This window comes from Balaenoptera ricei, chromosome 10 (assembly GCF_028023285.1).
Source record: "Balaenoptera ricei isolate mBalRic1 chromosome 10, mBalRic1.hap2, whole genome shotgun sequence".
In the NCBI taxonomy this organism is placed as follows: Eukaryota; Metazoa; Chordata; class Mammalia; order Artiodactyla; family Balaenopteridae; genus Balaenoptera; species Balaenoptera ricei.
The window spans coordinates 97,536,665-97,564,040 of NC_082648.1; the positions used below are offsets into that span (position 1 = coordinate 97,536,665).

The following is a 27,376-nucleotide window of genomic DNA, read 5'->3' on the forward strand; positions in this document are numbered from 1 at the left end:
AGGGTCATGTCAATGGCTTGCTCAGAAGTCAACAACTTTCCTTTGTCCTCCAGACAAATAGCCCAACTCCTGCCTGGGGCTAGCAAGGTCAGAGCCTGCCCCCTACCCTCTTCACCTCACTCCCCCTCCATCTCTGTTCCAGCCACAGCGGCCTTCGGTGACACCCATGCTTCCTGAACCCACCCGCTCCCTTTCCTCGTGCCTTGTGCACTAGCTGTCCCCTCCTGCCCTTCCTTGTCGCCAGTTACCTGCCACACTGCCACGCCTGCCACATCCATAAACTCCCTTCCCAGTAAGCAGCACCATTCGAAATGACTTACGGATGTAAATGTTGTCCTCCCCAATTAAAATGTTAGCTTTTGGAGGGCCTGTCTTGCTTGCTGCTTCACCCCAAAGGGCCAGGCACAGTCACCCAATGAATATTTATTGAGTGAATGAATAATTCGCCCTCTCCCGCCCCCATAGTGCTCATAAAGTACCCTAATCCAGGGTCTTAGGAGCCCCACCTGAAAGGGATCCTGGAGAAAGTTCGTAAATAAAGATGAAGAAGGGCAACCACATAAGGAAGCCGTCCTTCCCTTTATCTTTTAGGGGAGAAAGGATGGAAGAGCGCGCCTGCGCGCTCGCTTCCCTACGGCCGCATCCTACTTCGGCCGTAGGGCGGCGCTGGGCGCAAGCTCCCTGGCAGCGCGGTCCTCCTGGCCGGCTTTGGGCCGCTCTAGCCGCCTTTCTCGCCTGCTCTGCCGGGAGGCGGGCACGCCCGCGGGGGTCCCTCCAAGATGGCGGCGCAGAGGAGGAGCCTGCTGCAGAATGTGAGGAACCCAGTCGCTCTTCGGGCTGGGGGTTGGGAGCCCTGGGGGACCTGTCGGGTGCAGGCGCGGCTCCTTCTCCGCCTTTGGTCGCCTCCTCGTCCCTAGCGGGGTGTGGCCGCCGCCCTCCCCTTTCCCGGGCCGGCCCCCCCTCATTCCCGACCCCGGATGCGTGCGTCCCCGCAAGGCCCGCGCGCGTGCGCGTTGCCGGCCGGGCCGCCGGGGGCTCGGATTCGCCGTCCAGCGGCCGGGAGCGTCAAGGGCGCGTGGAGGGTGGGAGCGTTCTGGAGCCTGCAGGGACAGTGGCGCGCGGCCTCGGAGAGAGCCGGGGTAGCAAGCCTACCCCGGGCCCTGGGCGGGTCGTGCGATAATAATAATCATAGCAGCAGCAGCAGCCAGTTGTGTATCGCTTACTATGTCCCAGGCTTTGTGCCAGTAGCTTTATACTTCTAAGTTTAATTTTTCATAACAGCCCCGTGAGACAAGTACTGTGATTCTTCCTGTTTTACAGATGAGGAAACTGAGGCACAGAGAGGTGGTCATTTGCCAAAGGCCACACAGCTGGTAAGTGGCAGAGGCAGGATTAAATCAGGGATTCTGATTCCAGAAACCCTCTTAACCTCTAAGCTATACGGAGGGAATGACTGGGTTCTGGTCCTGGTTGTAACTCACTGTGCTTCCATCAGCCTCAGTTTCCTTATCGGTTAGGTAAGAGCAGGCAGTGGGAGGATTGTCTTGAGACTCGCCCCTCCCACCTCCCCCCTCCCCCCAGTCTGGACCCTCATGGGTTTGTCACTGGTGTCTTCCAGCCCCTGCATCCTTTTGACACTCATATACATAGATGCACACGCGTGTTGGCACCATGGACCGAGGGCAGGTTGCTGGTCCCCTGGGTCCTCCTCAGACATGGCAGTCTGTTGTACTTGCCTGTGGACTTGTCTGCCTCCTGTACTGGAAAGTGAACTTGAAGAGAGGGTAACACTGAATAGTGTTACCAGCACCTCCCACCACTAGGTGCCGGGCATTCAATAAATTGTTTATAAAATAATAAAGCATTTGAGGCCAGGTCCAGTGCTCAGTCGTGACTTTACAGAAATGCAGCAGATCTTGGCCCTACTGCCCTAAGGGGTCTTGAAGCATTGGAACCGGAGGGTAAGGGTGGCCTTCACTGCTGTAATCTAATGAGAGGCTTTGTGTAGACTCCCTTTGAAATTGCTCTTCCAGGACAGCGATTCCCAGCTTTTCCCAGTGGGGAATGCTCTCTTCCCCTCCACACCTTTGGCTGTCCCTTTATTTTACTACTGCCTGGCAGTTTGGCCTTATCCTTGAGTTGGTTAGGTAGGCCTGGCCCTCTGCTTTGTAGGAGGGCAAGACCCCTATGTAAATGTCCCCAGTGTAGTAAATATTCCAGAAATACTGGGTGGGTTGTGGCAGATGATGGTGTGGTAACTGTCGTAGGCTGACGTGGCTTGCTGAGGAGAGTGGCTACCAGCTTCCCTCCCTTATCGGTGTGATGGAGCCCAGGGCACTCGGGTTAGACAGAGGCGAGCTTTGCTAGCTCCAGAATGTGTTCCTCGGTGGTGTGCAATCTTTTAAAGTTGGATGGTTAGCTTTAAGCACATAGCACTGTGATGAAAGGCAAAGGGATGGCAGGGATGTCCACACCAGACCCCTCCCACGCTAATGATCAAGACATCTCTGCTCACAGGGTATCCAAGGGTCCACGCGGTGTGCTGGACTTGACCTGCCCTCCACTGTCCTCAGTCTGGTGAGAGTAGCTCAAACACCGTCATTCAGCAGGTGGCTATGAGAGCTGCTGGTCTGTAGTTACTGGGCCTGGGGATACGGAGATAAATAAGGCAGGTGTCCACCCCCACTGCATTTGCAGTCCTGCGTGGGAGAAGGAGCCTGTATCACTAATGTGATGTGTAAGGCACTCTAGTGTCAATGTGTTGAGGGGCTGCAGATGGCCTAATTTGACCAGGTCAGTGGAGGCTTGCAGGAGGGGCTGGGGATCTGCTGTCATGGTGCTGGGAGGGAGTGCCAGGGACAAGATGGCAGAGCACTTCCTGGAATGTCATCCTGAGGAGTTTCACCTTTGCTCCCCAGGTAGTGTAGTACCTTAAGAGGTCTTTTGCAGAAAAGATGAGCTTTCGAAGTAGCTTCAAAAAAACTTGGGGGGCCTCCCTGGTGGCGCAGTGGTTAAGAATCTGCCTGCCAATGCAGGGGACACGGGTTCGAGCCCTGGTCTGGGAAGATCCCACATGCCGCGGAGCAACTAGGCCCGTGAGCCAGAACTACTGAGCCTGCGCGTCTGGAGCCTGTGCCCCACAATAAGAGAGGCCACGACAGTGAAAGGCCCGCGCACCGCGATGAAGAGCGGCCCCTGCTTGCTGCAACTAGAGAAAGCCCTCGCACAGAAACAAAGACCCAACACAGCCCTAACTAACTAAATAAATAAATAAAAAAAAAAAAAAAAAAAAAAAAAGGCCCTTCGGCCTGATAAAACAGCTCACAGGTCCTGTATGGCCTTGGGCAAGTCACTAACATCCCTAAACCTTGATTTTTCACTTAACATCCCTGAACCTTGGTTTCCCCACCTGAGAGGACTCCCAGGAGTGTTGTTAGTATTAAATGAACACATTACACTCCTGGCCTGGTGTGGTTACCCTCCAGCCGTGAAGCTCCACCTTCAGTCCTGATGTGAATGAAGGCCTACGGTTCATTCCCTTAAATGTCACTGAGTACTCAGTATGTGGCAGGCACTGTGTAGGTGCAGGGGACCCTGCCCTCATGAAGCTTACGTTCTAGTAAGGGAGATAAGAAACAGAGGTACAGATTATATATGATATAATAATATCCAGAATATAACATGGGGGTGCTGCGAGGAAGAATAGGCAGGATTCACAGACAGCAGGGTGTAGGGCCTGTTTTAGACAGAGTGGTCGGGGAAGACTGTTGAACGTTTGATGAGATGAGGTGGGCGATGTGGGAGGGAGTATTCCCGCATGAGGGAACAGGGGTGCAAAGGCTCCCCTATTAGGGGAGCGTCAGGGAGGCCAGCGTGGCTGGAGTGGAGTACGTTGGGGGAGTAGTAGAAGCCGAGGTCCGAGGGAGCCTTGTGGATCCTGATGTGAGCTTTGGATTCTGCGCTAAGTGTGATGTGGAACTCTAGGGTGGGTTTGAGTAGCGGCGTGAAGTGATCTGATTCGTGGCCGGAGAAAGAGCCTTCTGTCGAGAGGCAGACGTTTGAGCGGCGAGAGTGGAAGCCTGGGACCTGCTGCGTGGCGCTCCCCGTTGGCCAGGTGTGAGACGACAGGCTTGGTCAGAGTGATGGGAGAGGAGTGGTGAGAAGGACCCAGTTCTGGCTGCGTTTGGGGGGAAGAGCTGATACGGTTTGCTGACGGATCAAGTGTGAGGTGTGTGACAGAGGAAGAAGAGTCGAGAAGGACTACAAGGTTTTGTTTGGAACAACAGTGGTGCCATTTACTGAGGTGGGGAGCCCTGGAGGAGGCGTGCCCTGGGGGCAGGGAGAATCAAGAGTTTAATTTTGCCTAAACTACTATTTACTTAATTATTTTAAAAGTCAACTTGAAATCAAATTTTTCCTGAGCAATTATATCTATGAAATCACAGGTCCTAGCCACATATTTTTCTTCTAATGTATGTTAAACACACAGCCTTAAAAACATCCTTTAGACCATCACCTACAACCATCTCATATGCCGTCAGAATGTGGTCCAACTGCTGCAGCACACGGTAAGCTCCACAATTATTAGTAGCCCCTTTAAGAATGTATTAGTGCTATATTTGTGATGAAAACATAGAGGACCTTTGATGGAAACCCTAGTGAAAGAGGTGGGGGCCAGGAGTGGGGTCGGTCCCAGAGAAGCGAGGAAGGAAAAGGGAGTCATTCAGAAAGATAGAGATGGCAGGAGGCATCGGGGTGTTTTAGGCTTTTTGGAGAGAGAGAACTGCTGCCCCCACCCAGAGCCATCTTCCTGGGGGCATGATTCTCCCTTTCTGAGCTTCCTTTTTGCTTCTAAGGAATCCGGGTGCTTTCCCCACAAAAACACTCGGCCTTTTCATACTATAATTTGATATTCAAGCTGTGGCCTGAACTTGGAATCATGCTTTTGTCTATTTCTGCTGCCCAGGAGTTTGAGATGAGTCTCTGTGGGGACTTTCATGGACTACTTTTTTTTTTATTAATTAATTAATTTAATTAATTTTATTTTTGGCTGTGTTGGGCCTTCATTGCTGCGCTCAGGCTTTCTCTAGTTGCGGTGAGCGGGGGTTACTCTTCATTGTGGTGCGCAGGCTTCTCATTGCGGTGGCTTCTTTTGTTGCGTAGCACGGGCTCTAGGTGTGTGGGCTTCACTAGTTGTGGCTCGCGGGCTCTAGGGTGCAGGCTCAGTAGTTGTGGCACACGGGCTTAGTTGCTCCGCGGCATGTGGGATCTTCCCAGGCCAGAGCTCGAACCCGTGTCCCCTGCATTGGCAGGCGGATTCTTAACCACTGCGCCACCAGGGCAGCCCTTATGGACTATTTTTATGTGACATGGTCACGTGTACATGAGGTGCTAATGCTGAAATATATATGTACAAGGTGTGACTCCCTTAATGGGTTAAATACAATTGAATAACTAGAGAAATTTATACCAAAATATGAATTTTGGAATCTCCCTCAGACAATCAAGTTAAAATTAGGCTTTTCGAAACAGATTCTTTCTTGTGAGAAATGAATTTGTAACCCATCAAAGAGTTAAGTGAGCCATACTCACTGTTGTATGTGTTCATGAGGCTCTGAGCCTGAGACTCCCCTTTCTCAGCTTCTCACGACTCATGTTCAGGCGCTAAGCACCGCTTGCTGCTGGTGCTGTGGGCCTGGCATTTGCGGGCGTGGGAGAAAGTGTGCATCAGTGTGTGCAGAGGTGGAGGGGTGGGTGGTTTGTGTGAATAGAAAATACATGACCTTTCCGAAAATTGTTCAGAAACGTGGAGGAGGGAAGCAAGAGTGTTGGCAGTCTGGTGGGTTTTAATAGAATCAGCAATGAATGCTTGGTATGGATAATCCCCGATGGCGGTGGAGAGAAGGGGGAGAATACAATTGAAGCTTACCCGGCCACAGCAGGGTGAGAATGATTTGAGGGCCACTGCTGAAATCAGGGAGGACCAGATACTCTCCCACTCCCACACGGGTAGCACCTCCTGGAATTCTCTGGCAGCTTGTTACTGAATGTTTCAGCTGCTGTGGGGACTGCACTCTACGCAGGGCCGTCGCTGAAGGAGCACTCATGAGTATCTGAGAACTTGCCCATATGTCATTGGGTCTAAGACACTATGGATTATAAGGACACATCATTATTTTATATACTACTAAGAAAGAAAGTGCCCTGCTAGTTAACTTGTAACACACTAACTTCAGCGATACTAAAAATGTTGAAAATACATGTCTTTGAATCGGTGAAATAAAGTAGCCAATTAACAATACCGGGCTATAACCTGAGAGTTGCCACAAGTTGCCAAATAGTTAATAGCCAGTGAGTAGGTACCCAGAATGCACGATGAGGCCACGGGATGGATTTCTCAGGGAAGGGGCCCCACGGCCTTGGGCAGTATTTTCCCAGAACCTGGAACACATTCAGTGAGGTGGTTAGGTGTATGCCGATGTAAAACACATCCTTACATATGGAGGTTATTTGCTTTTTAGTTCTCTTTGAAACTTTCTGATGATATCAGGAGATAAACTTGGTTTGGTCCTAGTATGTATGTAACACCTTTCTGATTCTTGCTAATCTCCCTTTATTTCAACAGAGAGAACAGGGCTTCAGCTCAGAGTGCAGCAGCCCATGAGTTCAGCTAGAATTTAATAACCTTGTTTTGTTTTCCTTTTTTATTACCATCAAGATTTGGCAGGTAATAATGGTTTTCCACTTATAATACTGAAAAGTTTACATCAAAATGAAGTCATTTGAATAAAAGAAAAAATGGCAGATTAAAGAAAAAACATGAAATGGATGATTTGTTGAAGATGGTGAGTGGATGGTTGAGGTTTGGGAAACACGGGCCTCTGGCACTAGTGGGATTTGAGCCAGGCTTTTGTGGGTGGATAGGACTTGGAAAGACAGAAAGGGGGAGGCTCTGCCTTACCATAGATACTATTTAATATGCTCTTTGGGTAATTTTTTTCTTATTTCTTCTTTCTTTATTTAAATAGCAAACCAAGTTGGCTAGAAACTCATTGTTTAAAGAATGTCAATGTGAAATAGGAGAACTTTGCTCAGCAAGGTTCATATATAAATGGTTTGTTTTAAAGTATGTGCTTGTTTCTGTGACTGTACCTCTAGGGTCAGTAGCCTCTTTATTTGAGTCTCCAAAAATACACATGGCTTTTCAAGTATCCTAAACCTTTGGCGGAGGTGTTACTTCCCTTCTGTTTTTGGTGCAGACACCTCCTGTCAGAAGTGGGTTAGCTTCCCACGCTTTTTGTTCTGGTCACGGTTTTTTAGAAGTCATTTGGAACACTCTGTAGCAGGCCTTATCTGTACAGGATAGACAGCTGAGTGAGATTGTTAATCTGTCAAAGGGTGAGATTCAAAACTATGTCAACAGGCTGGATGGCTGAGATGAAAGCATTAAGATATAATCCAACCGATATAAATTTAAGTTTAAAAAACTCTTGTACAGGAGTGTGGTTTTGGGGAACTGACTCAAGAGAACTTCAGAGGAAAAAGACTGTTATTTTAGTTGACAGTAAGTAGAGGCTAGATGCCCATCTTTTCTTTAAGTATGTGAAAGCTGTTGATTTTTTGTGTTGATTTTGTATCCTGCCACCTTACTGATTTATTTCATTTGCGTTAGTTTTATTATTTATTCTTTAGGGTTTCCAAATACCATCATATCAACTGCAAATAGAGTTAACTGTATGTCTTTTTCAAGTCGTATGCTCTCCTTCTTTTCTCTTGTCTAATTGCATATGCTAACACCTCCAGTTCATTATTAAGTAATGGAGATTATAGGTATCCTTGCTGTGTTCCTGATCCTAATGCGAATGCCTTTTGTGTTTACCCACTAAGTAAGATGCTGGTATTAGGACTGACTGAAGTATATATATGATGGCACATTAAGAAAATATCCATCAATTACTGTTTCTTTAAGTGTTTTTATCAGAAATGGACAAACACTGCCCTTAAGCCCTGGAGTCTTTACCCACTGACCTAAACACTGATTGCCAATTAGTAAAATAATGCATTTCCAAAATATTACTAGCCCAACATTATGAAAATCAAATTTCAGAAAAAGCACTTAACACTGTAGAAGTGTCCGGACACTAGGCATAAATACTTTCTGAAGAATAAGGTGCTTGTTAAGTAGGTTGACCACTGTCAGACACACAGTCCTTCTGGTTTGGGCAGCTTGCTACGCTCATGTCAGCCGGGCATGGCTGCAGCAGCCAGCGCGGCATCAGCCCGCTCCTGAGAGCAGCTTCGTGAGCTCCCGTCGTGAAGTGCTTTTACATGAATTGTCCCTCTGCCACGACACTGATGTGGCAAGTTCCTCAGTCATCCATTTGAGTTTGTCTCCTTCCTTGTGAAAGGCTAATGTACTAGTCTTTTTCATAGTGTATTTCTCAATGCCGAGTGGGCCCATAAGTTGCTTGGGTAATATTTATTTTTTTTGCTGGAAAGTATGAATTTATTGGAAAGATCTAAGTCCCTGGAAGCCTGTCTCTGTCCCTTGTGGGAGTTGGATAACGGCAGAGGAAGCACTGTGACTGCAGCATCGATGACAGGTTTTGCATCGTGGGCGACACATTCATATTGTTCATCTCATATTAGAGGACGAGTTCAATCCATCTTAATCTCCGTTTTAATCACAGACAGGATTCTAGAAAGTATAAATGTCTTCTCCTCCCATGCTTTAAAACAGCTGTGACATTTTGGGTTGCCAAATACTGGCTTCTTGGCCCATCTTTTCAGGACAGGGGACACTCCTAGTTGGGGAGATGCTTTTGTGCCTCTGCTTAATCTTATGCTTAATTTCATCCCAGTCGGAGGCAGGAGACAGACCCTAGAAAAAGGAGTTTCTTTGGGAAATTTACTTATGAGGTTGCCTGAGACCTTTGTGAGGTCCTTGGTGATGGAGGTATGTTAATCAGATCTAAGACATAGGGGATGATTGGCAGTATCTGTTCCTTGAAATATAATTCCTTGGCAGTGAACTCCTTTCTGTGGCCTAAAAGGCCTTACACTGTCCCTACTTGGGCATACACGTGCATGCGTGTGTGTGAACGCAGGAGCAAGCCACTTTCCCCGCTACTCACTACAGAGGCCACGCCAGCCTCACACTTCCTTAAACCTAAGTCATTTTATTTTCTACCTCAAGGTCTTTGCATCTGCCTGGAAGGCTCCTCCCCCACCTTCTGAAATGGCCACTGCTCCATAATCGTTCAGATCTGTCTCAGAGGTCACCTCCCCAGAGAGGCTTCTTCTGACCACCTCATCTGAAAGAGCCCTCCCCACCACTGTCTGTCCCCTTACCCTGATGTATTTTCTCCATAGCATATTTCCTTGTCTAAAAGTGCCTTGTTTATTTATCGTGTTACATGTTTGAAGTCTCTCTCCCTGGAAAGGAAGTTTCAAGCCAGGACCCTCGGTTGTTTTCTCCACTGTGTCCACAGCACCTGGAGTAATGCCAGCCTGTTGTAAATGTTCAGTAAACATTTGTTGAATGTATGTATTAATCAAATATACTCTCATTGCATAATGTCGTATGTGGATTCCAAAGACTGAAGTTCTCACTTATGTTAAGAGAGACATTTTTGTTGCTTTAAAATGAGACAGGTCAGGATTAAAACTAGAAACAATTTCATGTTACTATGAAGCAGTTTTTTGTTTTGTTTTATTTCCCTGTAGCTTGACCTGAAAGAGTTAAATGCTCAGCATCATCGGGAGCTGAGCAGAATTTCAGCTCTTGTTGCTGTTCCTTTTCCATTAGTAGATTTTAATCATATGTTCTGTTGTCACAGACTGCTAGTAGGCATTGATAGCTTTTTAGCCCTTGTGGTGAAGTTGTGTGAATTTTTTAAATCCCATAAAGAAGACACAAGGACTTTTAAAGACATACCATTTGATGAATTGCAAGATTCAACATAGTGAAGATGTCACATCTCCTCAGATTGATCTATGGATTTGAAACAATTCCAATCAAAATCCCAGCAGGATTTTCTTGTAGATACAAGCTGATTCTAAAATTTATATGGAAAGGTAAAGGATCTAGAATAGCCAAAACAGTTTTGAGAAAGAATAAAGTTAGAGGCATCACACCAACTGATGTTATAATGTAGATTTTAAATACAGATTAATAAAGCTGTGGTCATCAAGAGCATTGAGTTGGTGGAAGGATAGACACATAGATCAGTGGAATAGAATAGAGTCAAGAAATAGACCCATACATGTATGGCCAGTTAATTTTTGACAAAGGTGCAAAAGGTAATTAAATGGAGAAAGGATAGTCTTTTTTTCTTTTTTTTTAAAGTAACTGGAAGTATTTAAAATACTCTTTTTTTAAAAAAAATTTATTTTTGGCTGCGTTGGGTCTTTGTTGCTGCGCGTGGGCTTTCTCTAGTTGCGGCGACTGGGGGGGCTGCTCTTCGTTGAGGTGCACAGGCTTCTCACTGCGGTGGCTTCTCTTGTTGCAGAGCACAGGCTGTAGGTGCACAGGCTTCAGTAGTTGTGGCACACGGACTCTAGAGCGCAGGCTCAGTAGTTGTGGCGCACGGGCCTAGCTGCTCTGCGGCATGTGGGAATCTTCCCAGACCGGGGCTCGAACCCGTGTCCCCTGCATTGGCAGGCGGATTCTTAACCACAGCGCCACCAGGGAAGTCCAGAGAAAGGATGGTCTTTTCAACAAATAGTATTGGAAAAATTGGACATCCATTTGCCAAAAAAAAAAAAAAAAAAAATTTACCTAAATCTCCTGCCTTATGTAGAAATTAACTCAAAATGGATCACAGGTCTAAATGTAAAACTATAACACTTTTATTTTTTACTTATTTATTTTTAAATTTGTTTATTTGGCTGTGCTGGGTCTTAGTTGTGGCATGAGGGATCTTTTAGTTGAGGCATGCAGGCTCTTAGTTGCAGCATGCATGTGGGATCTAATTCCCTGACCAGGGATCGATCATGGGCCCCCTGCATTGGGAGCATGGAGTCTTAACCACTGGACCACCAGAGAAGTCCCTATAACACTTTTAGAAGAAAACAGAAGATATCTTGACCTGGGACTGGGCAAAGAGTTCTTAGACATGACATCAAAAGCATGAACCATGAAAGAAAAAAAATGATTAAATGGATTTCATGAGGGGCCACAACTATTGAGCTTGTGCGCCTCAGTGAGAGAGTCTGCGTGCTGCAAACTACAGAGCCCACGTGCTCTGGAGCCCGTGCGCCACAACTGGAGAGAAGCCCGAGCACTGCAATGCAGAGACGGTGCACTGTAATGAAAGATCCCACATGCCTTAACAAAGATCCTGTGTGCTGCAGCTAAGACCCGACACAGCCAAAAAAATAAGGAAAATAAATAAATATATATATTTTTTTTTAAATAAATTTATTTATTTATTTATTTATTTATTTTTGGCTGTGTTGGGTCTTCGTTTCTGTGCGAGGGCTTTCTCCAGTTGCGGCGAGCGGGGGCCACTCTTCATCGCAGTGCGTGGGCCTCTCAGTGTCGCGGCCTCTCTTGTTGCGGAGCACAGGCTCCAGACGCACAGGCTCAGCAGTTGTGGCTCACGGGCCCAGTTGCTCTGCGGCATGTGGGATCTTCCCAGACCAGGGCTCGAACCTGTGTCCCCTGCATTGGCAGGCAGATTCTCAACCGCTGCGCCACCAGGGAAGCCCAAATAAATATTTTTTAAAAAAGGATTTCATCACAACTAAAAACTTTTGCTTTACAAAAGACACTGGTAAGTGAATGAAATAGCAGGTAGAGACTGGGGAAAATATTTGCAAATCACATATGCAAGAAAAGACTTTTATCCAAAATATATGAAGGACTCTCAAAATTCAGTAGTTAAGAAAACAAACAACACAATTAAAACATAGGTATGAGACTTAAAGAGACACTTCACCAAAGAAGATATGTGAATGGCAAATAGGCACATGAAAAGATGCTCAACATCATTATTAGCCATTAGGGAAATGCAAATTAAAGCTGTGATGAGATATCATTATACACTTCTTAGAATGTCTTAAAAAAATAAAAAACCATGTGATGAGAATGTGGAGCAACAAGAACTGTCGTGCAGTACCTGTGGGATGCAGATGGTACACCACTTTGGAAAACAGTTTGGCAGTTCCTTATAAAGTTAAACAGCAGTCTCACTCCTAGGTATTTACCCTAGAGATATGAAAAGTTATATTCACACAGAAACCTGCCCATGAGTGTTTATAACAGCTCTCTTCATAATTGCCAAAAACTGGAAACAGCCCAAATGCCCTTCAGGGGTTGAATGGATAAACTGTACTACATCCATAGGATGGAATAGTGCTCTACAATAAAAAGGGACCAACTGTGGATGCACGCACCAGCTTGGATGAATCTCAAAGGCATAATGCTGAGTGAGAGAAGCCAGTCTCGAAAGGTTATGTACTTAAAGACATAGAGTACAATGGTGGTTGCCAGGGGCTGGAGGGAAGGGAGAATGGGGAGTTTTTGTTTAATGGGTATAGAGTTTCAGTTTTACAAGATGAAAAGAGTTATGGGGATGGATGGTGGTGATGGCTGCACAACACTGTGAATATATTTAATACCAGTAAGATGTACACTTAAAGATGGCTTAAAAAATGGTTAAGATGATAAAGTTTATGTTATATGTGTTAACCACAATAAAAAGAGGAAGAAAAAGGTCATGCACTGCATAATTTGATTTATGGCATTCTTGAAAAGACTGTAGAGTGATGGGGCACAGGTCAGTGGTTGCCAGGAGTTAGGGGAGGGTGTGGCTTCAAAGGGGCAGCATGAGGGCGTGTTTGGGGAAGATGGGCTGTGCTGTGTCTTTATTGTGGCGGTAGTTACACAAATCTCTACGAGTGTTAAAATTCATAGACCTGCCCACCAGAAAGGCAATTTTACTATACGCTAATTTAAAAATAAAAACAAACTCCCACACCCTGCTGAAGTTGCTCCAGGGTGCAAAGCACAAAACTAAAGCGCTGGAATAAATGCAGCATAAAAGCAATTGAAATGAAAAAATAAAAATGAAAAAGCTATAAAGTCACTCCTTGTCAGTATGTAAATAAACAAAAGATGAAATTTGCCACGAAAGCTGACCACAAGCTTTTTACATATCTGATTGCAAAAGCCTGTTGAAGTAGTTTTCACATCCTTTTTTGAAGTCTGTTACTGCTTACTTGTAAGAAGTTGTGCACAGTATTCGTGCTTGTTTAATTTTCAATAAAGCTTTCAATCCAAATTTTACTCTCTTTGCAATTGAACTTTGATTTTTCCAGTTTTAGTTTGCTCTAGTTCAGTTTGGTGGGCACGGGAATGCCTTTGTGAACCAGGCACGGCTCTCAAGTGGGGGCTGGGTGTAGGGGAGGCTTTCAGTGAGAGTTAGTGGATCACACCTGCGCCTGGTGTCAGGGTCGTTTCTGAGGCTTAGAAAATGCAGGTGCTCAGAGTGCCCCCCCAAGGAGATTTAGGAAATTCAGAGTCTGTGTTTGGGCTGGCTCCTAGACAGCTCTGTGTATATGTGTGTGTGTTTGTGTTTAAAGCTCTATCGTGGTTATACTGAACAGCCTGCTTTGAGATCCATGGGGTAGAATGGGAGTCAGACACAGGCAAGAGTGGGGGGCCAAGTGTAGTAGGGATACAAAAGGGCTGGCAACCAAGCCTGGGGAGGGGCTTCCTGAAGGAAGACTTCCTGGAGGCGGTGACTCCCGAGCCAGAGTCCCAAGGACATGGACGATTATTAGACAAGGACAAGGAGGGTGTTCCACGCAGAGGGAAAGAGCGGGATGTGGACAGGGTACTGCAAGCATTTGGTACTAGTGGAGAAGCATATGGCAGGGGGGCAGATGGGAGAGGACGACACCAGGGTGGAGTGGGGACCAGGGCGTGGAGACCCCAGTGCCAGGAAGAGTGACTGAGGCTGAGCTGCTAAGTCAGTTTCTCTAGGTGTGGATCTGGGTTGCTTGAATCCGTCCCCTGGGAGGAGCCAGCTACACTGCATATATCCTGAGCCCCCGCCAGGATCAGACGTTCTGTGGGAGGGGCCTGGAAATCTGCGGTTTTAACCAGTGCCTGAGGGATTGGAGTCAGAGCCGTTGCAGTGCAAGGTGGGGACCACCAAAGAGTTTTATACGAGGAGTTTGCTTCATTTGTGTATGTGTGTTTCACTCGTGCTCCGTAGCGTAGCGCACTCCTGGAGATCACTGCTGAGCCTTGCATGTGGGAACTCTAGTCATTTTCAGGTTTCCTGGGGAAGTTTGTGGATTAGCCATAAACCACGCAAACCCTTCTGCAGGTGTTTGTTCATAACACGCATCATTGTTTTCCAGGAGGAAGTGGAACCCTCTGGGTGGGGCTCCGGGCCTGCTAGGTTTTTGTCGGGGAAGAAAAAGATGAGGTGGGGTCTGCCCTGGGCGAGAAGGTAATGCGTCTTGGTTTCCTGGTGTCCTTCCCAGGAACAGCAGCCAAGCTGGACGGACGACCTGCCGCTCTGCCACCTCTCTGGAGTTGGCTCAGCCTCCAACCGCAGCTACTCTGCTGATGGCAAGGGCACTGAGAGCCACCCACCAGAGGACAACTGGCTCAAGTTCAGGTGAGGGTGCTGGCAGCGCTCTCCTGGGCATCAGAAGTAGGTCTGCAAGCAAGAGAAAGCAGTTTTGCAGCTGTTTTCCGTGGGGCTTCCTGGTGAGATATGGCCCACGGGAGGTGGTGTCTGCTGCTGTCCCCTCCACATCTAGACGTTAGACCAGCTGAAGGCCTGCTGCAGGGGGCATGGGTATCCTAGAAGGTCGTGGCCGGAGTGCAATGATGGTTAAAGTGGGGGACCCACGTGGGCACCTGAAGCCACAGCTGCTGTGTCTTTTGTCTCCCCAATGCCTTTCCCTCCTCCCCCTCACTCTGGAGCTGGCATCACTCTTCTGTGAGTGCCTGGTCTCAGGCCACCTCCTGCCCTCTCCCTCTGTCAGGAGTGAGAACAACTGCTTCCTGTACGGGGTCTTCAACGGCTACGATGGCAACCGGGTAACCAACTTCGTGGCCCAGCGGCTGTCCGCGGAGCTCCTGCTGGGCCAGCTCAGCGCCGAGCACACTGAGGCCGACGTGCGGCGGGTCCTGCTGCAGGTACTGGGGCTCGGGCTGGCTGGCCGTGGCTGAGTTCCCTGGGCCTCGGCCCTGCGGCTGCAGAGCCTGCGGTTAGCCCGGGGCTGGTCTGAAGACCTCGCTGGCTCCTTGTCTCTGCAGAAGAACCAGCTCTGGGAGCCTCTCCCAGCGGCAGGGGCACCCCACTTCCCAGGTGCGGGGCTGGGCAGCCAGCAGCAGTCCTTCCCCACGACTGGCAGGGTTGGCTCTGGACGAGATGCTCCTGGGGAAGGGGATAATGGACGTCACCTTGGACGTGGGGTGTGGTGGCAGTTGCTGAGCCCTGGCAGAAACAAGGTCGTTGAGGGTGATCCTCTCCCTCCGTGTGGCTCAGGCACTCAGCCGCTAGTCACTGCGGGCTCCCCAGGCCCTGCCTCCTCACTCCCAGTTGGCTCGTGCTTGTTTGCCACTTTGGCGTTTCTGCTTGCTGCTGTTCTGGAGTTTTTCCTCCTGGCATCTCCTTTTGGAAGCAAGTCCAGGGGCACTTAGTTTTAGATGAGAAGTGTGGATTCCTCTTCCTCGAAAACAGCGCTCCCAGCCATTTTCCTGCCTTGGCACCTGAGGGCCCGGGCACCGGCCATGGCCTTAGGGCCCAGTGCCAGTGATTCTCAGCTGGTGCCCTTGGGAAAGGTGGCAGCGTGAGCTGTGTTGAGGGGCCCTCAGGATGTGGCAGTGACACTAGCTGTCACTGACCTAGACTTAGTCTGGGCCGGGCGCTGGGTGCTCGGGGTGGATACCCTCAGTCACTCTCAGAGCAGCACTTCGTCTGTTTCATCGATCCATGAGGAGGCCGCGCTGCCTGGCCGGCAAGTGCAGAGCTGGCTGTCGCCCTCAGGCAGCCTGACTGCAAGCCTGTGCTCCTCACCTCTCTGCCGCGTCCCGCCTCTCTGGTCGGCCTGCACTGCCACCTGGAAGGCACCAGCCCCGCGGGGCCGTCTTTATCAGACCTCGCTCTGCAGGAGCAGCAGTGCCTGGTGGTGCGCCGTGTGAAGCCCCATCACATGGTAACCTGCAGTTGATACAACTTGTTGCTGTTAATAGTGAGCATTTCAGCAGCAGATGACAGTGGTGTTTGAACTGGCCTTTGCCTCCTTGTCCTCTGCCTCCAGGCCTTCGATGTGGTGGAGAGGAGCTTCCTGGAGTCCATCGATGACGCATTGGCAGAGAAGGCGAGCCTCCAGTCCCAGCTGCCTGAGGTAACGTCCCCAGCCTGTGCCGCAGGAGAAGCAGATCAAGGTCCAGCTTTGCCAGGAGCAAGGACTCATCTGCCATGTCCCTCCCAGACCACTGATACAACTGGGGCAGAGCAGCAGGCGTTAGGGGACGGTTTCTGATGGGATGCGGGTGGCAATGGGTCTGCCCTCCTAGGGCCCTCCTTGGCTGGCTACGAGCAGCCGTACTCTGGGACTCCACTTGGGGTGGGCATAGGGTGTGAGAGAAGCTCCTTCCAGGTCGGTCCTCTGCTCGAATCTGTCCAGGCCTCGTTACCTGCCTGCTCACGTCACGCGCAGGTACCTTCAGGGCCGACGGGACGAGTTAGGTCACACCTGGCTCTGCTGAAAGAAGCCTGCCCTGGAGCTGCAGCCAGCTTCCTTCCCGGCCGGGCCTCAGATGCTCTCTCTTTAAGGGAGGGGAGGTTGGTGAGACGGTCTCCAAGGCCCGGCCTGCTCTGACCGCCGATGATGGCTTCTAGGGCGTCCCTCAGCACCAGCTGCCTCCTCAGTATCAGAAGATCCTCGAAAGACTCAAGACGTTGGAGAAGGAGATTTCGGGAGGAGCCATGGCCGTGGTGGCGGTCCTTCTCAACAACAGGCTCTATGTCGCCAATGTCGGTGAGCCACCTGCCTGTCCCAAGACGGGAGAGCAGGGGAGAAGGTCAGCCTCGGGATCCGTGTGTCCTTTGGGCGGTCTGCTTCCCAGACACGGAAGACCTCCACCTCGAGCGTCCTGAGACCACTTAAGAGTTTCCCGTTAACCCCATAGGACGTCTCAGTCCCAGCCCGGGGCATTTGAAGTACCTGCTGAGAGGCTGGTGTCCCGGCTTGAGTCCCCCCTGTGCCCCTAACTGGCTTGTGGCCTTGGGGAGTTGTGTCCTCTCTCTGGGCTACCTCAGTGGCTTCCTTGTCTGGAAGAGGTTGCCCGGCTGTGGAAGACCCACTTGGCATGAAGGGCGGCAAGATGGGCTGGGTGTGGGCTGGAGGGTGAGAGGTCACAGGGACGTTTGGATTTGTAGGTGAAGAAGGGCCATGTGGGAGCTCGAGAAGGTGGTGCCCTCAGGGTGCAGTTTACTGCAGGGGCTCTGGAGAGACCCCACTGATACGGTCCCTCTTCTCTTCCTCCTTTCCTTAAGATTTCGTTATGGAAAAAATTCAAAACTGTAATAAACAGCAGAGTGAAGAGCATTTAATGAACTGCTGTGTGCCCATCCCCCAGCCCCAGCATCCTTCCCCCGGCCAGCCTCTGGGGCTTCACCTACAGCCCTCTGTCCCCGCGTTGTTGTTGAGCAAACCCAGACATTGTGTCGTGCTATCTGTAAATATTGCAGTGTGGCTCCTTAGAGAAAAGGTCTCTTATTAAAATCCTAATCGTAACTGTCCTCGGATGTCACTGGAAAAGTTTAACCTAATTCCTTAATATTATCAGCTCTCCCTGACTGGTGACTGGCTCCAGTGGTCTGAGCCTATTTTCTTTGCTCATTTCAAGGATTTCCATGTGTGAGATGCTTGCCTTTTCTCTCTTTTCTCAACGTGTCCTGTTCTTCGCTGTGCTCTCCGTCTTCGCTCAGCTGCTCAAATTCTCCTGCAGGTACGAACCGTGCACTTTTATGCAAATCCACGGTGGATGGTCTGCAGGTGACACAGTTGAACGTGGACCACACCACAGAGAATGAGGACGAGCTCTTCCGGCTCTCACAGCTGGGTGAGTGGGGGGCGGGGCCTGGTGGCTCGCCCTGTGCCTTCTGTTGGCCATGTAGAGAGAGGCATGAAGTGGACGGGCTGTGACCTTGGGCTTGGGACCAGCCTGCCTGGGGTTGAATCCCAGCTCTGACACTTACTGGTTGGTGATTTTGGAACTTACTCAAGTTTTCTGTGCCTCAGTTTCCCCTTCTGTGTAATGAGGATAATAGTAACACTTACCTCAGGGTGCTGTGAGGATTGAAAGAGTTATTACATGTGAAATGCTTCCAGGAGTCTCTGGTATGCACTGTTATTGGTGGAGACTGAGAGGCCAAAGAAGTCCTGGGGCTCCAGCTGCCGCCATGGCCACCCCGTCCCTTCCCTGGGAGCCCAGGCTGCAGAGGGAGCTGAGCTGGGCGGTGCTGGATCTGCTGTCCCGCAGGGGGGGACTCAGCCACGGCTGTTCTGATGGGGATGGGGGCTGAGGACACTGGGGGACTTTGGGCTCACTGCCCTCCAGGGTGCCTGCTATGATCTCACTTCCTGTTCAGTGCCTTGTTTTTGTGGATAGGTCTGTATCCCCTTCTTTTGGTTCTTCTTTATGAACAAACTCTGAGGTTGTCGTGTTGTTCTTCCTCTGGTAGGTTTGGATGCAGGAAAGATCAAGCAAGTGGGGGTCATCTGTGGGCAGGAGAGCACCAGGCGCATTGGGGATTACAAGGTCAAATACGGCTACACTGACATCGACCTACTCAGGTGAGTGGCCGGCCCAGCTGCCCCCATTTGTAAGACCAGAGGCCTGGGGCAGATGCAGATTTTAGGCTCTAGGAACAAAAGGTACAGTTGAGGTAGTATGGAGCCCAAGGAGATTCTTTCGTTCTCCCAGAGAGGTTGGTGTGGGGCAGGCCCTGGACCCAGCAGGCCAGGAGTTGGGGTCCTGTAGAGCTAGGCTGGCAAGGGGTTAGGTGGGGAGCTGGGCCAAAGCCAAGGGCAGCAACCAGTGCCACAGGACCTGGCAGGAGAGGCCAGAGTTGGCATGAGCTGCCTGGTGTGGATAGAGACAGACCGAAGGCCTGTTGGTCGGTACTGTCATGGCTGGGGCCAGGGCGGGGCTGCCAGATGGGTTGTCCCTTCTGGATGCCACCCACTGCTCATAGCAAACAGACGATGATAATAACGTGAGCCTTCATCCAAGCCCGCGTGCAGTTTTTTACATCCGTTGTCTTATTCAGTCCTCAGGCCCTATGAGGTGGGTGCTGTTATTGCCCCAAAGGTATTTTCGTATGAGGAAACTGACACATGCAGACACTAGATAGCCTGCCTGGTCTCAGGGCTGATAGTGGGCTTAGGCAAGACTTGAACCCAGGCAGGCTGAATTCAGAGCTTGTGTCCTGAACTACGGCGACCCTGTATGCGAGAACACTGTGTGTGTGTGTGTGTGATGCCCATCTTGTGTCTTAGAAAACATGTGTAACGGCTCCTTACCCTCACAAGTTTTAAATAATTACATTTGGAACCTTTTGTCTCTAATTTGTCGGGTTCTGTTTGCTTTATGGAAAGGTCCATCTATGATTTAAAACAATTCAAACAGTGCCCAGGATATGCAGTGAAAAGTGAATCTTCCTCCCACCCCAAGCCCAGACTCCTTCCTCAGAAGCTGCTAGTTTCTGAGGTATCCTGCCCTGGAGTTTCTGTGTACATGCGCGCATGTGTGTGCGCGCCGCCTGCCCTGTGCATGGCGCGTGCTTGTTGGGGGTGGGGAGGGAGCAAGCTGCTTTTTCAAAACACCCACAAATGCTAGCATTCCGCGCCCAGTGTTGTGCACCTCACTTTTTTCAGTATAGGCACCCACTCCTCCATTCCTGCTCACCTACAATTTAGGCTGGCAGCATTCTTGGTAACAGTTGCTAGGATTCCAGTGTGTAGCTGTCAGCGCTCACCTAACCTGCCCCTACTGATGGACCGACCTTCAGGATGTTGCCAGACTCACTCTTTCAAATCCTGTTGCCAGGAACATCTTCTCATCCCTGCCCTGTGTGCATGTGTGCATGCTGGAGCTTCCCGACATTGAGCAGCTCTGATGGTGCGTCAGTTCACAGTCCCTCTGCAGCTAGAGTGTATGTGGGGCCTGGGTCAGCTTGGAGGAGCCCAAGAGGAGTGGGCTTTTAAAAGAGAACCCACCCCTCTGGCTGTCCCACCCTCCCCCTGCCACCCCCCGGCTCTGTGGACAGGAAATGCGGAGTGGGACCAGGATTGGGCATTTGACCTTGGCCGTTGTGACCCCAGCCTCCCTCTGGCTTTCTTGGCCCTCTGAGCTTTATTTTAAGAGCTGCCCTCAGAAGACAGGTCTGTTTTTCTGGTTTTCTCTCTCCTCTCCTCCTTTTCCTCTTGTCAGATGTGTGTTTTATTTTACATTCTGGGTGTAGAGTCTTCTCACCGGAATAAATGTCCCCAGGGGGCCATTCCAAGCACAGCTGTCCCCTCTGCTCTCTTCCCACAGCGCCGCCAAGTCCAAGCCCATCATCGCGGAGCCTGAAATCCACGGTGCACAACCCCTGGATGGGGTGACTGGCTTCCTGGTGCTGATGTCCGAGGGGCTGTACAAGGCCCTGGAGGCAGCCCACGGGCCTGGGCAGGCCAACCAGGTGAGCTGGGCCCGAGGAGAGCACGGCTGGCCAGCCTGCACGGTGGCATGCTCCCCAGAGCTCTGATTCTCACGTGCTTTCCCCAGACATCTTCTCTGGGTTCAAAGTTGGGGGAAGAAAAAGCCCAGAGTTCCAAGAACACCCATCCTACCCAAAAGCTTTGCTCATCTGGGCTTGAAGCAGTGTCAGTCTCCAGGGCGCTGAGCAAAGCCTAAGGGAAGAGGGTGAGGGAAATGAATTTACACAGGCACACGTGGCTCTGGAGACTGTCTGGGAAGGGCCCGGGTGGGCTGCGGAGGAAAGCCCAGCAGGGGCGCGGCCTGGTACACAGAGCGCTGGCCAAGGAGTCGTGCGGCCCGCCCAGGTCCCGCTCCACTGCCTCCTTCGCTTCCCTCTTTGAGCTGCAGATGATATACAGTTCATTCCTTGTTTCTGAGACGGGGATGATGACATCTACCTTTGTGGGGTTGTGATGAGGGCTGGGCGTGGTAGACGTAGGTTCTCAGCCAGGGGGAGCTGCTGCTTTTTCCTGCGCCTTGGAATGCACGTGTCAGATGGTCGTCACTAAAGTGGGACTTGGAGGCAGTCACGTCGAGGATGATCTAGAAGGGAAGCTGCCTTTGCCTGACCTGGGCTTGCTGGGTCAGTCAGAGAAGTTCAGCTTGCGTTTCTCCTTCCATCTGTGATTCTGGTGAGAAGGTAACCTTTTCTGCTCTGTCCTAATTAAAAATAATGAGGGAAAGTCTTAGGTGCCTAACTGTCTCCTAATACCTGTGTTCAAGGTTTTTCATCTATTTTATCTCATTCCTTCCAGTAGCCTTATAACATAGTAGGGGCAGGGGCTCACTGCCGTGTCACGCTAGGGAACTTGGGGCTCACAGAGTTCAGGGTCTTGCCTGAGGTGACAAAGCTGGTCAGTGCTGGAGCTGAGCCCCCCGGACCGGGCCCAGGTCATTTCCTGTTACCTGCCCCTGCCCTCCTACCTCCGAGAGACTGCAGCCAGCCATCATGTAGAGGATTTTGTGTTTATATTTTTTATCGTACCATAAATGTGATTTTTTTTCCTTTCTTTGCTCTTCGCGATAAGACTATCCAGTGGCTTCTACTGGGTTCTAGAATACACTGGACAGTGGACTTCTCTGAGGGCAGGGACCCTCTCTTCATCCTGTATCCTCAATTTCTGACAAAATCGACATATCATCTCCTACAATAAGTTTGTTCCAGGAAAGAAAGCTGAATAATAATGACAATTTGTACTGAGCTTTTTAGTAGTCTCTGAAGCGCCCTCACATCCATTATGTTATTTAATCCTCGCTGTAATGCAGTGAGGTGGATATTATCCCCCATTTTTTTGGTGTGTGGAAGCCAAAAATCAGAGAAATCACAAGGTCACACCTTTTCTAATGAGAAAGTTCCAAAAGAGTTATTCTGAATACCTTGAGAAGCTCAGGTTGCAGGCTTGGCTGGTGGGGACGTCCGCTTGCTTGGCTGGTGACCCCTGAGTGTCCTGATTCGGCTGTGAAGGTGTGGCCTACACTCCCTGGGCCCCCTCGTGCCTCACCAGGTTTCTGCTCCCCTCGCCCCCAGGAGATCGCCGCCATGATCGACACGGAGTTCGCCAAGCAGACTTCCCTGGATTCAGTGGCCCAGGCCGTGGTGGACCGGGTGAAGCGCATCCACAGTGACACCTTCGCCAGTGGCGGGGAGCGTGCCAAGTTCTGCCCAAGGCACGAGGACATGACCCTGCTGGTGCGGAACTTCGGCTACCCCCTGGGAGAGATGAGCCAGGCCGCACCCTCCCCCGCCCCAGGTATGCGTGTGCAAGCCTGCACTAGGAAGGCGCCGGAGGCCATGTGTGTGCAAGCCTGCACTAGGAAGGCGCCGGAGGCCATGTGTGTGCAAGCCTGCACTAGGAAGGCGCCGGAGGCCATGTGTGTGCAAGCCTGCACTAGGAAGGCGCCGGAGGCCATGGGTGTGCAAGCCTGCACTAGGAAGGCGCCGGAGGCCATGTGTGTGCAAGCCTGCACTAGGAAGGCGCCGGAGGCCATGTGTGTGCAAGCCTGCACTAGGAAGGTGCCGGAGGCCATGTGTGTGCAAGCCTGCACTAGGAAGGCGCCGGAGGCCGTCTGGGGCTGGGGCCTTGCTGCCTGGGGCGGGGTGGAGTCGGGAGGCCTGGCTTTGAGCAGTTCCAGGCCGGGCCCTGACTTTAAAGCTCTCTGAGCTGTGCTTATTTTTCCCTTTTTGTCTGTGAAATGAGGACAATACCACCTGCCCTGGCCTCCTTTGAAAGACCTGAGTGCGCGGGAAGCACTTTGCAGCGCCACGGGCCACATCGCGGGGACAGCGGCCGCTGCGGGCTCGGTGCCTGCTGTGCGCCAGCCACCTCACCCGCATGTTTCCTTTCGTCCTCATTAACAGCCCTTTCACAGAAAGGAAACTGAGGCCCTAGAATGAAGGGACCTGGCCGTGGTTGGGCATGTCAGAGGTGAGAGAGAGACACTTTACTCTCTACCTTTTTAATTCTAAATCAAGTTGCCCAGAAAGAATTTTTCTTTTGTTCTCCCTCCCAGTGCTGCTTTAGTGTCAAGACCATCAATTCCTGGGGGCTGCATTTCTTTTTCTTTTTTTCAAACAAGCAAGCCCTAGCACTCAAGCATCAGATGGATTTGTTCTCCCACGGACACCGGGGTTACTGGAGTTTCTCTAGCTTGTTATTGCAACCGTATTTTTGTTGGGCCAGCCTCAACTAGGAGCATACTTAGCCCTTGGGTTAAAGCACCGTGGGAAGCCAGGCAGTAACCCTTTCGTTGAGGCAGCTCAGCACTTCTCTTCCTGCTTTGAGCACCAGCAGTGCTTTGCTGCTGAGAGGAGGCCCCTGCCTGGCCCGGAAGAGTCTCTGCCACAGATACTCCTTCGCTGTCCTAAGGGGCAGAGGGTCAAGCTAGGGGAACTGAACCGGGCCACCGCCTACCTTCTCAGGCCCTGGAGCGGCCCTGTTGCTGCCACCCCAGGGTCCCCCCCAGCCGCGCCCTGTAGCCCACCACTCTCTTCCTCCCAAAGCTGCAGGAGGACGCGTGTACCCCGTATCCGTGCCTTACTCAAGCGCCCAGAGCACCAGCAAAACCAGCGTGACCCTGTCCCTCGTCATGCCCTCCCAGGGCCAGCTAGTCAACGGGGCCCACAGCGCCTCCACCCTGGACGAGGCCACTCCCACCCTCACCAAGTAAGCGGCCCCCCCAGCCCCAGCCGTCTCAGGCCTGCTTCCTGGGCACAGCCCTGGGTCCCTGGACAGGAGTGGCCGTAGGGCCACGTCCTGTGCCTGAGGAACCTTGGGTGAGGTGCCCTGAGATGCGCCGGGGTCTTGTTCCTCTCAAATCCCCCAGTTCCATCCCTGGGGAGGCCTCCCTAGCCTCCGAGGCGGGACTGCGGGTTCCAGCAGCTCCTTGAAGCCGGAAGGGAGGGGGTGGAGACGGGCAGCTCATGCTGACAGCCCACTGCTCATTGCTTCTTGCAGGTGCCATGGATTTGTTTTCATTTAATGGGAAGGTTGTCCTCTTGTTCTTTTCTCTTCTCCCGTCTTGGAGTGCGTGATTTGGGGGGCCTCCCCCATGGTATCTGTGCTTGTGGGACATTGTTTGGCCTGTGCCGGCTTATGAGAGCCAGTGCTCTCTGACTAAAGCGTCCGATTTTAGCTTTGAAGCGAGTTCTCTAGTTTCAGGCTGGGGGAGGGGTGGGGGCAGCAGGGGGTCTGGAGCCTGGGGGTGTGGTGTGCAGGCCCCCTCCTCACTCCTGGCAGACCTGCCTGACAGGTCTGGTGTCTGCCCTGCCCCCTCCACGTCTGGGGAATGTACCCCCACCTGCCACACCAGGGGGCTGGGCTCTGGTTTCCACATTCCAGCCCTGCACAGAATAATAGAGGTGCCCCACCCAGCCCACTCAGGATCTGGCCGGTTGGAAGGGCCACCGGGAGGGTTTCCCTGTGCCTCGCAGGGGGCCTTTCCTTCTCCCTGCCCCCAGGCTGCTGCCGCTGCCACCACTGCTGCCGCCACCCCTGTGGGCTGGAGGGACCTGCCAGGCAGTTGAGTGATGGGCATCCTGAGTGTTGTACGGGTGGCCTCCCCACCCCTGCAGGGCCGCTCAGAGGAGCCACCAGCTGTGTCCACAAAGGCAGGGCGTGATAGCAGCCGTCCCAGACCAGGCAGGAGAACCAGCCATTTTTCTGTGCCTCCAGCTCCCTGGGTCCCTCCATCCCGCGTCGGCGCTTAGTTGCTCCCCCCCCCCCGCCCCACCCCCGCTGCCGGGCTGGCCCAGCTCTGAGTGCTGGGAGTGTGCAGGACAGTGGGTTAGCAGGTAATTCCCAGATGTTACAGGCTGTGTGGCACAGGGTGGGTGCCTGGGGGGCCCGTCCCCACCCAGCTTGCGAGAGGAACGAGGAGGAGGGAGTAAGGAGGTTTTCCGGGAGAAGAGCCCTGGCCTGCCTGTGACCAGTGGGGTTTGGTCTAGGATGGATTTGGAGAGGTTGGAGTGGATGGCGTCCAGCTCGGCGCCGCTCTGAGGGTGGCAAGTTCTGCATCCTACACGGTAGCCACTAGCCATGCGTGATTACCGAGCACTGAAGTGAGGGATCCATTTTATTTAATTCTAGTTAATTTAAATAGCCACATGTAGCTAGAGCTTCAAAAATACATTTGACTTTTCCTCTGCCCCGAAGAACATCTGGCCGGCTGGCTCTTGTGGTTGCCTCTGTGGCCTGTGCCCTGAGGAGCTGGCCAGACGCCACGGCCTGTGACTGATTTGCCCCTGTTGTGCTCCCAGCCAGAGCCCGACCCTGACCCTGCAGTCCACCAACACGCACACCCAGAGCAGCAGCTCCAGCTCTGACGGGGGCCTCTTCCGCTCCCGGCCCGCCCACTCGCTCCCACCCGGCGAGGATGGCCGCGTCGAGCCTTACGTGGACTTTGCGGAGTTCTACCGCCTCTGGAGCGTGGACCACGGCGAGCAGAGTGTGGTGACGGCGCCATAGCCCGGCCGCGGAGTGCAGCCCGAGCAGGACCTTGCCTGGGGACGGGGCCCAGCTCCGGGCAGGACGCCTGTGCCCCAGGGGCCCGCGGGGGCCTGGTGCTCAGCCTGCGTCGTACTCTCACTCCACAGCCTGCGGCGCTGTAGAGAACGTTCTCTCAGTGCACCAACGCAGACCGGACCCCTTGTCACGGCAGCTGCACAGGGGCCGGAGGCAGTCCCCCGGGCAGCCTCAGCCACGACCATTGCCGTTTCTCAGAACAAGGGGCACAAGTGCGACAGCCCACGAGCCCCCCGAGTGGCAGCCACTGCTCTCCCAAGGCCACCCGCTTCCCGCCACCACCTCCCCTGGAGGAGCCTGTGGCCACTGCTAGCGCCCCCTCGCCCCTGGGCGGTGGTTCCCGCCTTTCTTCTCCAGCCGGCCTCCAGAGTGGAACCCCAGTTGGCGTCTGCACCTTCGAGGCCTGCACCCGTCCCTGGGCCCCGTCCTTGGCCTCCCTGGGCTCAGGGGGACTGGGATGGCTGCAGAGGGGGCAGTCAGGTGGAGAGGAACCGGAGAGAACTGGTCCAAGAGGAGCACTGGTGCTGGAGCCCACCAGAGCGGGTAGGCTGGGCAGGGCTGGCTCCCCAGAGCCGGGTGAAGAGGTGAGGTGTGCCCGGACTGAGTGGGGGCAGGGGCCGCCCTTGTCAGGCCCCTCGGGAGCGGCGAGGCCCTGAGTCGGGGTGAGCGGTCCTGCTCTGCTTTTTCCCTGCTGGAGCTGGGGAGGGCCCCAGGGTGGGAGCCGCTAAGACTGCAGTCTTAGCCACTGACTGTGAGCCTCTGCCAGCTCCACGGTAACACACAGGTCTCAGGCCAGGCCTCGGGGCTCACTGGAAACAGAGAACAGTGGAGATGGTTCCAAGAGGGAAGAGGTTCCTGGAGCCCTGCTGCTCTGGGTGGTCGAGGGCTTTGGAGACGTGCACTGTTTTTACAGACACCTAGGGTCGGGATCAGGCCAGCCCAGGCCCTCAGTTAGACCATTTGATGCATGTTCTCTGCCTTCGGTGGGGAAGGGGTGCCACCAGGGCTGTCAGCTGGAATTGCCCTCTGTATTTTCAGAGGAGGACGCAGGCTCGGGAGACTCACACCTTGTCCAAGTCACACAGTCAGTGTGGAGCAGAACTCAGACTTTCTTGTCAGTCTCTGAGGCCCCCCTGGATTCTTGCCAACACCCCCCTGGTGCCCAGCCTCCTGCCCCATGATGCCCCAGACACAGCTCACCAGGGACTGGCCGCTGTGCGTGGCCTCCAGTGTGCTTGGACTCTGAAAAGTCAAAGGCCAGTTCCGAGGTTCCCTGTTCGCCCTGTGGTCCAGGAATATGTTTTCCTGTGGCAGGGCAGGGCCCACTGTGGTGCCGGTTTCCGAGGGGAGCCGCGGCATGAGCAGAGGAAAAGCGGATCTCAGCGGAGGGCCCTGACCCCCCTCCGCTACGAAGCCATCTCCGTTGTGCAGGTGAGCAGATTTAAAATCAGTCCCAGAGGCTTGGGCACAAAGGGATTCTCTTCCGAGAATGTCTCTGTATGCTGTTTGGTTTCTAGAAATAGAATCACTTTTTTACGGCAGTAAAGAGATAATAAAGGGAGGTATAATACGT

The 27,376-nt window shown here is 52.1% G+C and overlaps 1 protein-coding gene across 3 annotated transcripts; it reads left to right on the forward strand.

The window, feature by feature from the left end:
- The first annotated feature begins 747 nt into the window (after positions 1–747).
- Positions 748–27,376, forward strand: TAB1 (TGF-beta activated kinase 1 (MAP3K7) binding protein 1). Of its 3 annotated transcripts, none has more exons than XM_059937001.1 (11): positions 748–812; positions 14,500–14,636; positions 15,010–15,163; positions 16,291–16,377; positions 16,875–17,013; positions 17,987–18,100; positions 18,723–18,834; positions 20,579–20,723; positions 22,311–22,533; positions 23,784–23,946; positions 25,539–27,376. In XM_059937001.1, the coding sequence occupies exons 1-11, from the start codon at positions 780–782 to the stop codon at positions 25,744–25,746; spliced, it is 1,515 nt and encodes a 504-aa protein (XP_059792984.1). In that variant the 5' UTR covers positions 748–779; the 3' UTR covers positions 25,747–27,376. The 3 variants fall into 3 exon arrangements, with proteins under 3 accessions (XP_059792984.1, XP_059792986.1, XP_059792985.1); XM_059937003.1 differs by having other exon boundaries at positions 25,543–25,651; XM_059937002.1 differs by lacking the exon at positions 748–812 and adding an exon at positions 6,810–6,845.